Source organism: Hemicordylus capensis, chromosome 3, assembly GCF_027244095.1.
Source record: "Hemicordylus capensis ecotype Gifberg chromosome 3, rHemCap1.1.pri, whole genome shotgun sequence".
In the NCBI taxonomy this organism is placed as follows: Eukaryota; Metazoa; Chordata; class Lepidosauria; order Squamata; family Cordylidae; genus Hemicordylus; species Hemicordylus capensis.
Genome location: NC_069659.1, coordinates 36,072,847 through 36,090,034, shown reverse-complemented (window position 1 = coordinate 36,090,034; position 17,188 = coordinate 36,072,847). Strand labels below are relative to the sequence as shown.

Below are 17,188 nucleotides of genomic sequence, written 5' to 3'. Positions count from 1 at the left end.
ATAGAGTGCAAATTATTGCTTGAGGCAATGCAAGCAGAGATGCCGCCTCTGCTTTATGTTTTCTCTATGATGGCTGCTTTAGATATGCAAGCCATCAGTTGATGTTGCAGTCATTATGCCATGAACATGCATGTATGGTCTAACCCTGAAGTGATCTTGTTTCTGGGAATAGCAATAGCAATAGCACTTACATTTATATACCGCTCTATAGCCAGAGCTCTCTAAGCGGTTTACAATGATTTAGCATATTGCCCCCAACATTCTGGGTACTCATTTTACCGACCTCGGAAGGATGGAAGGCTGAGTCAACCTTGAGCCCCTGGTCAGGATCGAACTTGCAACCTTCTGGTTACAGGGCAGCAGTTTTACCACTGCACCACCAGGGGCTCTTCCCTGCAAAAAAGAGCTGCATAACTGCATACATGCATAATCTGAAAACACAGCTACTTCAAATAATAATCTTTGGATTACTGCTATGAGACATACTTAGGATGGAGGGAGTTCAGCAATTTCAGAGCCAGTATGTCTTTTTACTAGATACCTATCTAAATGAAGGCCCTCAAGAAGGAGATCTTCAGTGGAGAGAGGGGCTCATATGATGGGAGTGTTCCTTAAGGTATGGACAGAACTACCTTTAAATTATTCTCTAAAACTCAAACGGTAGTACACTTGATCTCTGAAAGGAACATGACCCCCTAGGCTGATTTACCAGTTTATTTCATTTATATCTTGCCCTTCCCCAAGGAGCTCAGGGTTTTGAGTCACATTCCTCCCTGCACCCCACCCTGCCAATAAGTTTATATTTACAATAACACTGGGAGGTAGGTTTGGTTAAGAGAACAATTAACCCAAGGTCACACAGTGAGCTTTGTGGGGATTTGAACTGGGTTCCCTGGTCCTAGTCCAATGTTCTGTCCACTGCACTGCACTACACTGTATCATAGAGGCAACTTGGAGAAATCATAGGATTAAAATAGGTGGCAGAGTCCATCTGACAGAAATAGGAAAAAAACCCACCATGTTTTATCTGCATTGCTTTTGTATCCTTGAGTCCCCAGGCAAATATCAAGGATTTAGGATCTTTAAGTTCCCAGCACAGGATCCCAGTTGCAGATTCATGTCTGCCAAACTATAAAAGGAGTTGCTTCAAATGTTCAGCCAAAGTTGCATCTGAATGTTCACTGACACTTCCAGCCTGTGTGTGTGTGGCGGGGCGGGGGGGGGGGCGGTCATAGGAAGCTGTCATATACTCAGTCAGACCATTGGTCTATCTAGCTCAGTATTGTCCTCACAGTCTTGCAGTGGCTTCTCCAAGGTTGCAGGCAGGACAGTCTCTCTTTCAGCCCTATCTTGGAGATGCTGCCAGGGTGGGAACTTGGAACCTTCTGCTCATCCCAGAGCAGCTCCATCCCCTGAGGGGAACATCTTACAGTGCTCACACTTCTAGTCTCCCATTCATATATAACCAGGGCAGACCCTGCTTAGCTAAGGGGACAAGTCATGCTTGCTACCACAAGACCAGTGTGTGTGTGTGTGTGTGTGTGTGTGTGTGTGTTGGTGCGCTGAGTCATCCCATCATTATTTAGGTGAAGATATATACTTTGAAACACAGATGCACATATAGCCTTAATATTTCAAAAGCTATTTATTAACAAATAGAAAAATATATAAAAAATGTACACAAGGTTGTAATTTACAGGTTTTGTCCTCTGAATTCCTGCATGAAAAATAATATTGGAAAACATTTTGCCTACAAGCAGATTGGCTAAAAATGTGTGTATGTTTTCTACTGGAATATACAACATTGCTTGCCCTAGGCAACATAATCAAGACCAATTTGGTTAAATCAAACATTTTGAAAACCGTATTTACACAATATACAAATTTTAAAGGACTGGCTCTTGCTGCATGTTTAACAGCTGAGCTTTGTATGTAGCTGGTGGCAAAACCTAATCATACAATGTGTAAATTTCAATGGGAAACATACTTCTCGGGGGAGAAAGACAACATGTGTAACCATAATCTCTTTGAAAGCAGTTTTCATAAGTAAACAGTAGTCTCTATGTATATTCTATCAACAGATCTGCAGAATACTGAAATGCATGTTGGATTTTTTTAAAATTTACAAAGTGTACACAAATATATAGTTCTTCACGCAAAAAGGATACACATTTGCTGTGTTTTTGTAGTGTAGTGTATAAAAACATGAATTTTCTAACAAGAATTTTAATGTAAGAAGTCTAATCCTGTTAGTGACTTGGAAGTAAATCCCACTGAGTTACTAACTGTAAGTGTGCACAGGGTTGTGACACAACCCTTTAATTTATAATTCTAATGCACTTGTTCAGTAAAGATGACACTCATTCCACTGTCTATACAAATATGGAAAGCTAATGGACAGTTAAGAAACCTGGACAGCTGCTTCTAGAACCAGGATGCTTGACTTGATCGTCTCATCCAGCAAGGCTGTTCTTATATTCTTAATTAAAGTCCTGTTTTCAAGGGTACTGATCAGCTGAAAGGTAAATTGTTCAGACACAAATCACTAGAAGTCTTGTGTAAGCAGTAAATGGAAGCTGTGCATGAATGCTACTGTTCCATGGATGTCAGTGGGGTTCATGCTTCTTGGGTGACAGTGTCCTTTGACTCTCTTGGTTTGCTGATGAGGCTGTCACTTTTTAACACCAGTATATTTGTATTCTGCTAGTAACGAATATGGCCAGTTACATGCCAGTAACTGATCTCATAATCAGATTAAATACTTCCTCTGGATACAAGTGGTTGGTTCAGAGTTTGATAGGAAATTCCATGCTTAGAGGTTAGCCAAGGAATAGGAGGCAGAAAATTTAAAAAACCCACACTTGCTAGCATGATATCAGGACTTGGCTTCAGCCATCAGTGTGCATACTCAGAATCAAAGGCAATCCGGGGATGACTGCAATAGCCGTGGGAACCAAAGAACACTGAAGAACAAACCAGCTAAAATGGAATCTAGGCCAAGGGTCATGTCATGACAGTAGAAACCATAAAAATGTCATAGGCTTCTGAATCTGCATGGCAGGCAAAAGGGGAGTTGGTGGAAACAAAACTAGCAGAGCAATTGGAAACTGACAAGGGAGTACCTCTGCCCAGTTGAATTTAGGGAAGGGCAGCCATTCTGAAGAGCCCAGCAGCTGTGAATTTATTCCCTTGGAGGGAAGGCTTCCAGCAAGTCCCAGCAGCTGTGTGGAAAATGGATTGGTTGGCTCAGCCAGATATTATTATTTCGATTTCTATACTGCCCTTCTCTCTATACCGATAGATGGGAACTAAACCACTTGCTGCATAGAAAGCAGGTAAAGTGGATGTACAGAGGGCTGTCTGGGGAATGAGTGAGAGTGGGGAAGTCATTGTGGTTCTACTGCCTCAACTTACCCTGCTACATGTACTCTGTTTTACTCTTCTTGCTTCATTACTCAAGAGAGATAACACAGCATCCCCTTCACTTACCAAATCTTCCTTCTCTGTACACATTAGCTGTCAGTAAGGAAACGATGAGGTGATCACACAATCAAAATGATCACACAATCAAAATCTCTGTTCTGTCTGGGCTTGGGAGCTGGGTGTGCTCCCAATTTTTGGTTGTGTGGAAGCAAGGTAGGAGGGAAACTTGGGTAGAAATGAGCGAAGCTCTTCTCACGATCAGTGAGAAGAACTTTGGGGCTAACTGCAGGGAAGGAGGGTTAACCTTACTTTCCCCCCTCTGTTGGTCTCTGGGCCGCCCTGCAGTGGCAGTTTCCCTGTGGTGCTCCTGCACCTTGCTTGGGTGCTCCGGGGGTTGGGCACAGGGAAGTACCACCGTGCAGCACCCTACCCCCGGGCAGTGCATTACTGAGAGCCCCCCTCCACCCGAGTGTGCCCGCTGTGACTGTGAGAAGACACACGATCAAAAAATGAGGGTAAGGGAACACTCACTCCCTTAAACTCATTTAATGAGGAGGCTACATAGGCAGGTTTGCCTCTGGCGAGATCCCAGTGGTTCACACAAGTGAGCAAAACGGGGCTGAGCTCTCTCAGCCCAGTTTTTCTCACTTGTGTGAATAGCCTCGTTGTGTGGGAGCAACGTAGGAGGAAAAGCTACCCAGAACACAGTTTTTGACTGTGTGAATGACCTCAGTGTATATAACAGGACATTGCGGCAGGGTGGGGAGGATGGAGAAGGGCAGTGAAGATCCCTGCTGTATCCAGCATATTGGGGGGGCAGAACAGGGTATCTTTCCCCAGTGTGATGAGAAAAAGAGCACAGCAGGACATACTCAGCGCTGTGAATGTGAAAATAAAAAATCGTTCCAGCAAAATCTATTGGGTCTGCTCTGCACCCAGACGATATAACTAACAACTCTATTTCTTCAGCCCTTAATCAAGCCTTATTCTCCCTTGGCAACCTCACAGGATCCATGTTTTATTTTTACTTGTACTAAAGCAAGTTTATTTAAAAAAAAAATCAATATATTTTTACATGTGCAGGCACCACCACAAGACTTTTTAATTGAGGTACATAGCTACTGTAGTACTCAGGGCAGTTTCTATTATGGAAGAAAGGGAAAAGGGGGAAATATTTCTAGCTTGAGGAAATGTCAAAGAAAGAATTTCCCATTTTCTCCCCTAAGAAGTCATAAACAGGGGCAGGGTGGTAAGGAGAATCCCTGTTTTGCCCAAATGGACACACACAACCTGTTCTTATGCATGTTTTTTTCCCCAGTTTCTCTGTTTTCATTGGTGTTTGCTAACATAGGAAACTAGTTTAAGGTGTGCACAGGATTGTAGCCCACTTACAAATAATCGCACTGAACTCAGTGAGTCTCTCTTCCAAGTAAACATGAATAGAAACAAAGAGCTTGGAAATAAACTGCATCCCAAAAGAATTTCTGAGGCCTTTCCATTTCAAAAGAGAAAGAGCTACAACCACAAAAGAATGAACAAACCTTCCGGATTCCAAACGACTCAGCCTGAGGGCATGCAGGAGAAAGTAAACGGAAGGGAAGAATTCCACAGTACAGATAATCTAAACTATGTTTAGATAGTCAAGAAGATCCAGACAACTGTGGAAGGCTCTCAACGAGATGCAAAACACAATTCAAAAGCAGCTATTTGTAAAACAAAGCAGGATAAAAGTGAAAGTGGTGACTCAATCATTCTGTATGGATACTGAAAAACTCACTTGGTATCGGATTATGTGTGTGGAAGGGATTTTATTTTATAGCCAGACTCAGGATGAAGACAAGCTGCAAAGGAAAAACTGGATCAGCCTAGTCACCTGGAAGCAATTTATATTTACTCCAGATGACTAGATAAGGGGTAGTTTGCAAACCAAATCAAGAGGATTTAAATTAATCTGGTAGTATTAGCCACAAAATTCCAGAGTGGTTAATATATGAGCAATAAAACCTTATACCAGTACTATTTAATTCTGCATATTGCTCCTTGGATTTATGAAAAATCCTATGCAAATCTTGTTCATACTGTTAAGAACTGAAACAAGAAAAGAGATCTGATGAAGAGGATGTAGGAAAACTGAAGATATTATGCCAGTGTCTTCAAACAATTGTCCCATACTGTACCCATACAAGGGACAAAATAAATGACCTTTGGCTTCTGCATGCATAAACACTTCTGTGCTATGTTGCATCTGGAGTAATTTAATATGAAAGACATTCATTATTTTGGAGTCATACTATACAAGTACTGTCCTTTCCAAATACAAAATGCATTAATGAAATTCAAACCACACTAGCTATCAGGCAGACCTTTTCTAATTTAATTTTCACCTCCATTTCAAACTTTAACACAAACGTTTGCACAATCCAGCCAAAAGATAAGCACTTAATTCCCATCAATTTTAGAGTTATGAAATAAAGTGGGGCTTATTTGTTGGCTGGATAGTGCCCACAGTTTTAGCACATCAATATATAAGTGATGGTTCACACATTTATGGGGAAATATTTCACTAGAAGTTAGTGTTAACATGTTTTGGCAGCGATAAATCTCAATGGAACAAGCAGTATGATATTGTCTTGCAATTTCACAGCAAGTTTTCCACACAGATATTTATGTTTATGGTAAGAACATAAGAACAGCTCTGATGGATCTGCCCAAGGCCCATCTAGTCCAGCATCCTGTTTCGCACAGTGGCCCCATGGTACTGTAACAAACATATTCCTTAGTTCCCAAGACCACAAGAAAGCATAAAAGCTTTAGGGGTTTTTTTGGTGTTTGTTTTAAGGACTCTCCCACAATTCTGGATTTTTGGCACATTCTACATGAAAAATCCTATTAAATGCTTCCTTTGCCAACAGAATAATGGGCAACCCGACACACAGCTTCTGTTGTTAGTAGCCACACACACACACAAATGCTATTCTATTGCTTGTTATATTTACATAATCTGCTTAGTTGTGAGATCAGTCACCAAAGTTTGATTGTGTGTTGAGAGGCACAGAAGCTTGCTGTTTAGAAAAGAGACAGAGTAGCATAGATCTGCCTTTGATCTTTTACCAAGCTGCTCCTTGAAGTTATCCTGTACAGCTGCTGTGCTTCAAATGCAACTGCTTGAGAGCTTTGAAATGCTGCCAATTTATTTCAGCTGTTTCTGAAACGTTGTAACATCAAGATCCAGGCCACATTCCAGTCACAAGCATTAGGAGACAGGCATGCAAGGAAGCATTCAGTTTAAAAGCTGACAGGAAAGGTCCTTTAGATTCCTAGAAGAAAGCAAGTTGGCAGATGTTACCCAAATGTACAGATCCATGCATCTACATCCGGGCACATTCTTACTTTATTAGTCCCAAAGGGTACTCATTCCATCTTTTTTATTGGTCTAGTTCAAAAGTTTCTTTGGAATGTAAGTTTTGCTTATATACAAATTATACATTTTTGGTAGAGAAAGAAGTTCACCATTTTCTAATTCTAATCAAACACTGAAGAGAAAATATGTTTTCAGCCTTCCTCCCTCATGGCAAGTGCATTGTGCTTCCTCAGCTGTTTTTGCAAATCCTCATGGCTTCTTCTCACTCCTGTTGCTAGCACTGGGAACAAGCACGTGCCGCAAATATTTGGCTGAGGGCCCTCTTGCCTGCCTACCCAACCCCAAACGTGTTTGGACAAAGCAACAGAAGGCTGAGGGAGGAGAAGCACAGTAAACTTCTACCTCAATGGTTGCCAACTAGGGTTCCTCCAGATACTGCTGAACTACAACTCCCAGAATCCCCAACCATAACAAATTATAGATGGGGATGCTGGGAATTGTAGTTCAGCAATATCTGGCGAATCCCTGGTTGGGAACTATTGCCCTGCCCTACCCTACCACTCAGATTTCACATGGTGGCAAAGCCATTTCAAGTAGTAATTGTAAAAGGAAGAGCAATTTGAAAATAAAACAAGTACTGTGGGGCCAGGGACCCACTCCTAATAGGACGCTGCTTTGGGGCCACTAGTTGTTGGGTGTGATTAGTTGAGTACAACTAGTGCTGCAAAATGCACTGTCTCTGCAATTAAAGTGCTACTAGAAGCCATGGACACACTGAATTAGAGCCTTAAGCTTTGGAATTTTCTGCTCGACTACAGAAAAACACAACCTGAATATATATTGTAGAAACCATAGAACAAAAATATGTTGCACTAGAATGTCAACTGTGCATAGCAAGATCAATTCTCTGAGCTAGTCATGATTGGATAATGCCAAATATATCATCTTCGAAGACCATTGGTAGATTTTTCTAGTGCAGGAAAAGCTCACAAGATAGGCTCTTAGGAAGAGAAGAAAAACTGGATTGCTGCATCAGAGGTACGCATTGGCTTCTCATTGTAAATAATGACTAGAATGCTGTAATCTGTGTTTGCCTGAAGACAGGATGGAATCTAGAAAGATGAAAGAAGACTCCATGGAGCTATATCTGTATGGGGAGGTGGGTGTCAATGGATCACCCCTTTAGTATTTAATTCTATCAGTGAAAGTGAAGCTTCTTCAGTCCTTCAAACTTTACAAACAGGTTTTTTTGGGCGGGGGGTAAATTGGCACTGCTAATTTTTGTTGGGAAAATTTAGTAGAAATTGGTCTGTGCTTTGGTTTAGATGTAAAACATTGAGAAACAGACTGATGTTTGAAAACATTAGGAATCTGTTAGTACAAATCATCAAGCTTCTGAAGCATGTAAGATCTTACAGAGAAGTCAGAATCGGTAGCTGCGTCAGTTGGACAACAATTTCCAAATTTCAACTAGAAAACATTAATAACAGTTTAATTTATATTATGTTGTCTGCTAGACAACGCAATTCATTGCTATGTTCTTACCTGGCCATCAGTTTGTGGAATAATGAGCTGTTCTGTCACACTCTGTTTCTGAGGATGTTTCAGCAACTAAGAACTCATTTAATGAAGCAGCTGTACAATAAGTCTTTTGGGGAAGTTCAGTTGACTCTGTCAAGTCCCCAAAATGTGCCCTTGTAGGTGTGAATGTACCTAGATCCTGTTCATTGTCTGAATCTATAATGGCTGTTTTTTCAGTCTCCAGACTGAAGGAATTTTCATCTTCTCCAGTTAGCTCGGGATACGATTCGCAGAAAGAGATACTATCACAACAACCTGGATTTTGGATAAGGGGCCAAGCATCGGAAAGATCTCCACAGGTAGCATGTGAAAGAGAACCAAGGAATGCTGGAATCATTTCTCCAACAGAATCCGAATTTCTAAAAAACAACAAAAAACACACACGCACAAAAACTATGAGAAGAAAGAGTTAACTTTAACAAGTTTCTAAACTAGCATTTCCAGTCAACTGAAGTAAGACTAATGTACTTGTGTTGTTAATGGTGTAAGAAGCACAGTGAGTAACAACTGTACATTTATTGTGTAAGAAAATCACTTTCATTGGTGATAGTAGCACTCTGAAAGCAAGTTCCCAGTTAGAATAGAGAACCTAGTACTTTTATGCATCTATCCTCTCAGGATTTGCAAAGGGGATAAGAAATACAGCTGCCTACTTAGAGGTTAGTTATATTATTTTGTCAGTGTTCATAAAAACTAGTCCCCATTCACATTTTATTTTGGGTGTCAAAATAGTACTGGTTTTGCCTTAAAAACTAATTTTTCATGAGGCTGGCCGAAAATATTTGAAAGCAGTTTATAGTTTCATTTTCCTGCACTAGAATAAATAGTCTGCATTAAGCATTAAATTAACGAATATAGAGAATTGTTAGCAATGAGCAGTGTAACTCGGGTGATAATTTTGCCCAGATGTGTCAAGGAGGAGGCTTGGCCTGTAAAGGATCCATCTTAGGTAGCCTGGATCAAGAACTGACCATTCAGAGCCCATTTTTTTTTTAATTTTCAGCCAAGTCAGCAGTTTGATGGAATAAGAACAATGCTGCCTTTTGGACTGGTGAACACTGGTGTATGGAAAACAGATGTTTGAACTATAGCCGATCTCATGATCAGTGAGATCTGCCATAACAGGGTTAGCGGGGAGTGTGGGTTTAGCCCGCTCTCCCCGCAGACGATTGCCCAGTCTGCCCTGGGTGGCCAGATCGGATGCCCACACAACTGCCGGCTCCGTTACGGAGCTGGCAGGGGCTTAGGAGTTCGGGGGCCGCGTGGCACCTGGAAGTTCCAGCATGCTCTGCGTGAGTACGTAGAGCATGCTGCAGAGACCCCCGAGCCGGGAGGCTGCTTTTTAGCCCCCCGGTCAGGGGTCCTCATGAGTTGCCGTGGCGTGGAGGCACGCCGTGGCAACACACGATCTGGAAACCCTAGTTAGCGGAGCTCTCGCTCCGCTAACCTGGGCTAAGGGGAGGGTTTCGCAAGTGGGTTGCCCGCTTACGACCAGCACAAATCGGGCTAGGTTCTCCTAGCCTGATTTTTGCTGGTCGTGAGAATAGCCTCCTTGACTCTCTCTTTGCTGGCTGAACAGAAGCTACCATGGGAGGATCACAAGGTCTGGAAAATGAACCTTATTGATACAATCTGGGCTTGCTTGGGTACACACAACCGAAGACTTGAGAATAGAAGACAGTGAGACTATTCACATGCACAGCAGAAACTGGGCTAAGGGAGCTCAGCCCGGTTTCTGTTGTGCATGAGAACTGCCGGGAGCTGCATGGCTCCCAGCGATGCTGGCCGCTTATCACCGGGTTAAATGATTGTGTGTTGCACTACCACTAGTGTGTTGCACTACCACTCAGTCGGGGGGGGGGGGCTTCCAGTAATGCACCGGGCACTCATGTGGTGCATTATTGGGGCTCCAGGGGTGGGGCGCCACACAACAGTGCTTCCCTGCACCCAACCCCCAGAGCAGCTGGAAGAGGTGCGGGTGGCCTTCAGGAGAGCCATCGCTCATCTGGGCGGGCAATCTGCCCCCACCAGGGAATTGTCTGTGGGAAGGGTTGGGAAAACCCACTTTCCTTGCAGACCTCAAGGAAGCTCTTCTCACTGATTGTGAGAAGAGCTTCAGTATGAAAATGCCAATGAAAAGAGAAACCAGCCAATGATGGGCCTGAAAAGTTGGAGTAACTTGATTGGAATACACAGTAGGCCTGAGATTTTAAGGAGCTTTTGGCCTTTTGATGTGCTCTTTTTGGATTAATGGGGGAAATGGAAACCCTTTTTTGAGAAGCATCCTCTTTCACTCCTCTTGCTTTTTTCCTTTTCAACCAGTCCTTCAATTTCTGCTGTAAGTTTTTGTAATATCTATTTTTGCTTGATTAATTTGTTTTTGAACTTCTGGAGACTTCCCGAGACTTGCAAGCAATTACAATTGGAGACGAATCTTGCTTGAAGATTCATAGATATCAAATTTTATTTCTATGTATTTTGTTTTTTTAAATACCAAGTTCATTCACACAATCAAAAACTGTGATCTACCTGGGTTTGGGAGCTGTGTGTGCTTCCAATTTTCGGTTGTGTGGATGCAAGGTTGGAGAAAAACCTGGGCAGAACTGATTGTGCGGAAGCAAGGTTGGAGGGAAAGCTACCCAGGATTACTTCCACACCATGAGGCTCTCCACAGGAGAGCCTGCAGGGCTTGTGCTGGGAGGGAGGGCTTGATCCGCTCTTCCTGCACACAAGCATTCTGCTGTCCCTGGGTGGCTGGATTGGCCACCCACACGAATACTGGCTCCGTCACAGAACCAATAGGGGCGGTGGGGATTGGGGGCTGCCTGGTTCCCAGAAGTCCCTGCCCGAGTTTTTTGGGCATTCTGGGGAGACCCCCAAGGCTGGGAGCCTTGTTGCAGCCTCTCAGTTGGGGATCTCCTTGTGAGTCGCCGTGGTGCGGAACCGTGCCGTGGCGTCTCATGATCGAGAAAACGGGGTTAGCCAAACACTCGCTCCGCTAACCTCATTTTAGGGGAGGACTACTTTGGTGGGCAAGTTGCTGTTGAACCATGGAAGCAAGGTTGGAGAGAACCTTGGTTCTCACGATGGGGGAAAACCAGGCTGGGCTCCTTTAGCCCAATTCCCCCTCATCGTGACGATAGCCTCAATCACTTCTACCCAGGTTTTCCTCCTATCTTGTTTTCACACAACCAAAAACTGCGAGCACACAGAGCTCCCAAACCCGGGTAGAACACAGTTTTTGATTGTGTGAATGACTGCCTTGTCTATTGCCGAGAACAAGCAGAGCTTCCAAGTGATCTAAGCAAGAGAAGGGGAAGGAGACAGCTTAACTGTATATTTATATAAAAGTTTATTTTGCGTTGAAACCAATTGTTTTAATCAAGTTACATTCTTTCCCCCACTCCCCAATATTTCTTGTGTAAGATACTTAGATGTCAGAATAAACTGCTTTTAATTTGTTTCAGTAAAACCTGCGAGTCGGTGTCCTCTGAATTGGTATGTGTGTTTTTCCAGCTACATGTTCTCCCATCGATTTAGCCCACTGAGGCAAAAATGACCCGACATTCAAGCACAAGTCAAAAGCCTCAGTTACCTTTCATGAAGGGTAGCCTGAGAGTGAAAAGGACAGCTATGACAGCTGTGTTCCAGACTACAAGTCTCATCACAGCACAGTGATGGAATCAAATGCACTGGGCCTAAAAAAAATAAGAATGATATCAGTAATAAATAATGAACCTTGCACATCTAGAGTTACTCCATTACAGTTTTGCAAATCTAGTTTAAAGCTGTATAATTTGTGAATTAACTGAAGTGTAACAAGTCATACTAAGTCCACCTAATGGAGCAGCAGGGAAATGACTTGATTAGCAAGCCAGAAGTTGCCGGTTCGAATCCCTGCTGGTATGTTTCCCAGACTATGGACTACTCAGCAGGAAGATGCTGAAAGGCATCATCTCATATTGTGCGGGAGATGACAATGGTAAACCCCTCATGTATACTACCAAAGACAACCACAGGGCTCTGTGGTCACCAGGAGTCAACACCTTTCCTCGACGTCAGACTTTACTTTAACAAGTCATACTAGAAATGTAACCCCAGAAGTCTTTTCAAACCTTCAAAATACACATTTTCTGGAAACTCTGATTATTTTTGTTTCTTTAAGACTGACTATGGGCTAGTTCACACAAGCCCGAGTGCCCAGCTTGTGTGAGTGCCGAGTGTATAGAGAGGCGCAGGATTCAGCCTCTGACTGTTGCCTGTTTACTTTGCAGGAAGCACAAGGGTGATGCAAACTTGCATGTTTGCACATGCATAGGCCTCAGTCACATTACTCATCTACTGCTTTTGGGGCAGGGAGGATCATGTGGAGAAGAGTTACACATCTTTGGTCATATGTTCTTGGGATCGATGTTGTGTGTGAATTGCAGTGTTTGGTCACAGCAATTCCGTTCAGCTTCTAAGAAGAGTAGGTAGCTGAACTGCAAAGCCAAAATTAGAATCTCTGCTCCTAATGCATGGACTGTTTCTGCTCCTACAAAGCTTTCCTAGGAATATTGCACTTACCACACATCTGGGATGGGTCCCGCTGGCATTGGCAGCATGTTCTATGAGCATATACATTAAGTTGTTGTCTATCAAAACATGATAGTTCAGAGCCTTCATAGTGAATACCCTGCGATCTCATAGACCCTTCAGAATAGAAATATTGCATTTTGTTAAATTACCTTAATTGCATTATTAATATTCTCTAATCACTGTTGTTAAAGTTTCATATTCATGTCTGAATGTTCAGAAAACGGAAGAGAACAATTCTAAGAGCTTTGTTATAACATGAGTAACAACGTTTCATTCAGCTATCCCTGCTTTGAATTTATTTCAGGGTGCTCCAGAACCTTGACTGAAACTCTAACAGAAAGGTAACAGAAATAAACCTTTGGGGAAAGAGAACACTGAAGACTACTTTCACAGCACTCCAAAGTAGTTTCCCATTCCAGTTTAGAGCTGAACGCACTTTAGAACAGCTAAATGATAAATATTTTGCTGCCTGCTTTCCTTCCCCATAAGCCAACATTCTAAGCATGGTTTTTTATTAGTTGATTGTCAGGGAGGCATGACCCACAGAATGACGTTGTTGTAGAACTGATTATTTGATCTGTTTTACCAGCATAACATAATTTTCATTCAGTCAACTTGTGATACAGATCTGGGTACATGGGTACACTATGTTCCAGGCAAAAGCTATTAAGCCTGCTAGACCTGCAGTGGCTGGGTGCATGATGGACTCATTCATATGGTCAACTTCCACACCGTTTATTTCTCTTCTACGATGTAATTGCTCAAGGTGAGGAAAAGGTTTTGTGAATTAGCTCTGAATTACAGTTGGTGATGCTCTCTCTCTCTCTCTCTCTCTCTCTCTCTCTCTCTCTCTCTCATAGAAGAGGTTTACTGTAATACTAGCAGACCCGGCACAGAACATCTGCGCCCTCTTCCCCAGAGCATCTGACGCCCGCCCGGCCCTCTCCCCCACCGTTTCTGGCCAGCTTTCAAGCCGTCCCATCCCGTCCCCTTCTCCCGCCTCCTCCTCACCCTGGCAGCCAGCCCGCTGCTGCCTCCCCGCCATGGACAGCCCGCCCCGCCATCTCCCCACCGCCGCGGCCGGGCCCGCCGCTGCAGCCACCATCTCCCCGCCACAGCGGCTGGGTTCACAGCCGCCATCTCCCCGCCTCCGCAGCCGGGCCCGCCACCACAGCCACCATCTCCCTGCACCCGCGGCCGGGCCCATCGCCGCAGCTGCCATCTCTCCGCCCCCGTGGCCAGGCCAGCCGCCGCAGCTGTCTCCCTGCCGCAGCCACCATCTCCCCGCCCCCACAGCTGGGCCTGCCCCAACATGGCCGGGCTGTCGCTGCCTCGCCTGCCTCTTCTGGCTGCCAACAGCAGCCAACTGGCGCCCAGCCAATCAGGTGCCTCCCTCGCCGGCACGCATAGCCTTGCCACATCCCTACGCATGGCTGGTGGCTGGCTAAGAGAATTAAGTATAATGATTCTGGAGTGGTGAGGTAAAGGGGACAGAGTAGGCCTATGGGCCAAACACATAACAGTGGGCAATACTAATTAAAAATATAGAATGAGAAACTTACAGCTAGGCTTCTTTTCCATAAATTGTCTTTTGCAGTAGATGACACATAGGATAAGGAGAGCTAAGAGTACCGTTGCCAGTGCACTGCATATCACAGCGGCTAAAGCAGTGTCTCGTGGGCTGGAAGCGGTTGATGGGATTTTAACCAGATTCACTTTTGTAGTGCCTATAGAGAGGTAAATACTTATGAAATCAGTTACAAGGAACATCCAAGAAATATAATTACAAAGCTGTTTAGCCCATACATGACATCTTCTTTCAATCACAAATCAACATTCAGAAATATGATTTTAATGTCCACATAGTACTTGGTTTTTTGTCAAGATTTTACACAGTAGTATAAGGCTGTAGTAAATATTGGTTATTCAGAAACTAAATCCAAGCCGAAAGCTTCACTTTGAAAATGTGAGATAGACATGAACAATGTGGTCTACACAGCTGATCAGCATAATAAATACATTTCCCATACTGAGGAAACTTCATTAAAATGCTTTGGATTTTTGTCTTTAGGTACAAACAGATTTGTGTCCTCAGAAGGACCGTTTGCCACCACAGGTTCAGGTTGCTACATGCCCATTTTTGTCCTTCATAAAAAAAAGTGGACCATTTGGTCAAGAAGGAAAATTAATTGGGCTATTCAAGGAGTGGGGAGAAATAAGGAAGCTACTGTTTTTGTCAAGCTGAAGACAACAGAACTCGAAATGTTTCAAGTTTGAGACAATCATTTTTAAAATTTCTGACTGTAGTTTGACAGTCATTGCCCTAGGTATTATTTATTCATTCATTCTTTCATTCATTCATTCATTGAATTTTTATACCGCCCTTCCAGAAAGGCTCAGGGCAGTTTAAATAAAGACAAAACCATTAAAATCAGTTAACAATTAAAACAGAAATTATAAAACAGTGTAAAACAACAATAATTAACAATTAAAACATCATAAAACAGCAATTAAACAATCAGAACAATTTAAAACTAAAGTAAAAGTAAAGTGTGCCGTCAAGTTGGTGTCGACCCCTGGCGCCCACAGAGCCCTGTGGTTGTCTTTGGTAGAATATAGGAGGGGTTTACCATTGTCTCCTCCTGCGAAGTATGAGAGGATGCCTTTCAGCACCCTCCTATATGGCTGCTGCCCAGTATAGGTACCAGTGGGGGTTCGAACCGGCAACCTCTGGCTTGCTAGTCAAGTCATTTCCCACTGCTACTACTTCTACAAATATTTATATACGCATTTTCAACAAAAGTGATCAAAGCAGCTTATACAGAAAAATAAAGAATAAATAAAATGGTTCCCTCTCCAAAAATGGCTTGCAGTCACTGTTCCCTCTAAGGTGTGCGCACGTGCATGCGTTCACAAATTTTTGGATGTCCACTCAGTTCATTTTAGATCCCGCTCAGGTTGAATCAGGAAGGCCCCATTCTGAATGCAGGTACACACACACTGCTTTGATGCTGCTGCCCAGAAGAAAACTCATTCCGCAAAGAAATGAAAAAAAATTAGAGGGACCAGTGCTCGCAATCCAAACCTGAATGCACATATTTCTTTTGCCTCATTGTTACTTCTGCTCAAACAACATTTTAATACAATATAAAGGTAAAGTGTGTCGTCAAGTCGATTTTGACTCCTGGTGCCCACAGAGCCCAGTAGTTTTCTTTGGTAGTATACAGGAGAGGTTTACAATATACAAACTTGTAAAACCTGTTTTCTAGAGGTGTAAGCAAGAGAAGTGTATACACCATGCACCAACCTCTTTCAAACTGCATTCCAACTTCCTGAAAATTGTCTCTAATTCCAATGGGCTATCTACCATTATATTCACTCACTGGAGAAAGGCATGGCAGCTGAGGCTTTTATTATTTAGGTGTCTGGAGAGGGTTAGGGTTTAGGTGTCTAGAGAGGGGAGGCCAAGAGGGGACAGTTGCCTCCCCCATCAAATCAGTTCCCATTGAATTCAATGGGGCATACACACTCCCAGGGAGTGGGGTATAGGATTGCTGGTTTTGCCCCCATCCCTGGAAAAAATCTAGTTCACTGGAAATTATCTTTGCAGTTATACTAGCCAGTTAAGACAGCAAATCTCCACTGTGGTGGACTGCTCACACGTGAAAGGTCCCCGGTTCGAAACTGGGCAGAAACAGCAAAGTGTTTTATGGATAGAGAGCTAGTCTTGTGGTAGCAAGCATGACTTGTCCCCTTACGCTAAGCAGGGTCTGCCCTGGTTGCATACAAAAGGGAGACTAGAAGTGTGAGCACTGTAAGATATTCCCCTTAGGGGATGGAGTCGCTCTGGGAAGAGCATCTAGGTTCCAAGTTCCCTCCCAGGCAGCATCTCCAAGATAGGGCTGAGAGAGATTCCTACCTGCAACCTTGGAGAAGCCGCTGCCAGTCTATGTAGATAATACTGAGCAAGATGGACCTATGGTCTGACTCAGTATACGGCAGCTTCCTATGTTCCTTCCTATGTTCCTATGCTCCATATAGTCACACTGTTTCCCCAAGTTAGCCCCAAAATAGGGATGTGCACAAAGATTTGTGCCCCAAACAAATCACCCCAATTTGTTTTGTGTCAAAATCTACCCCCCCCAAATCACCCCAGATTCGATTGTATGTATGTATTGGTTTATTTTGGCCCAAGGCCAGCATAACCTAGATTTGATTTGTATTTGCTTTGATTCAGATTTGGAT

The 17,188-nt window shown here is 43.3% G+C and overlaps 1 protein-coding gene across 6 annotated transcripts in view; it reads right to left on the bottom strand.

The window, feature by feature from the left end:
• Positions 1-1,626: 1,626 nt before the first annotated feature.
• The window catches only part of TNFRSF19 (TNF receptor superfamily member 19), a 101,198-nt gene continuing 85,636 nt past the window's right edge, over positions 1,627-17,188 (bottom strand). For all 6 annotated transcript variants that reach the window (XM_053311823.1, XM_053311822.1, XM_053311825.1 and 3 more), the window contains 5 exons: positions 14,506-14,670; positions 12,932-13,057; positions 11,961-12,063; positions 8,330-8,724; positions 1,627-6,740 (listed from right to left, as the gene is read on the bottom strand). In XM_053311823.1, coding sequence (XP_053167798.1) covers positions 8,337-8,724; positions 11,961-12,063; positions 12,932-13,057; positions 14,506-14,670 — 782 coding nt within the window. In that variant the 3' untranslated portion in view covers positions 1,627-6,740; positions 8,330-8,336. The remainder of the gene's footprint in view (positions 6,741-8,329; positions 8,725-11,960; positions 12,064-12,931; positions 13,058-14,505; positions 14,671-17,188) is intronic.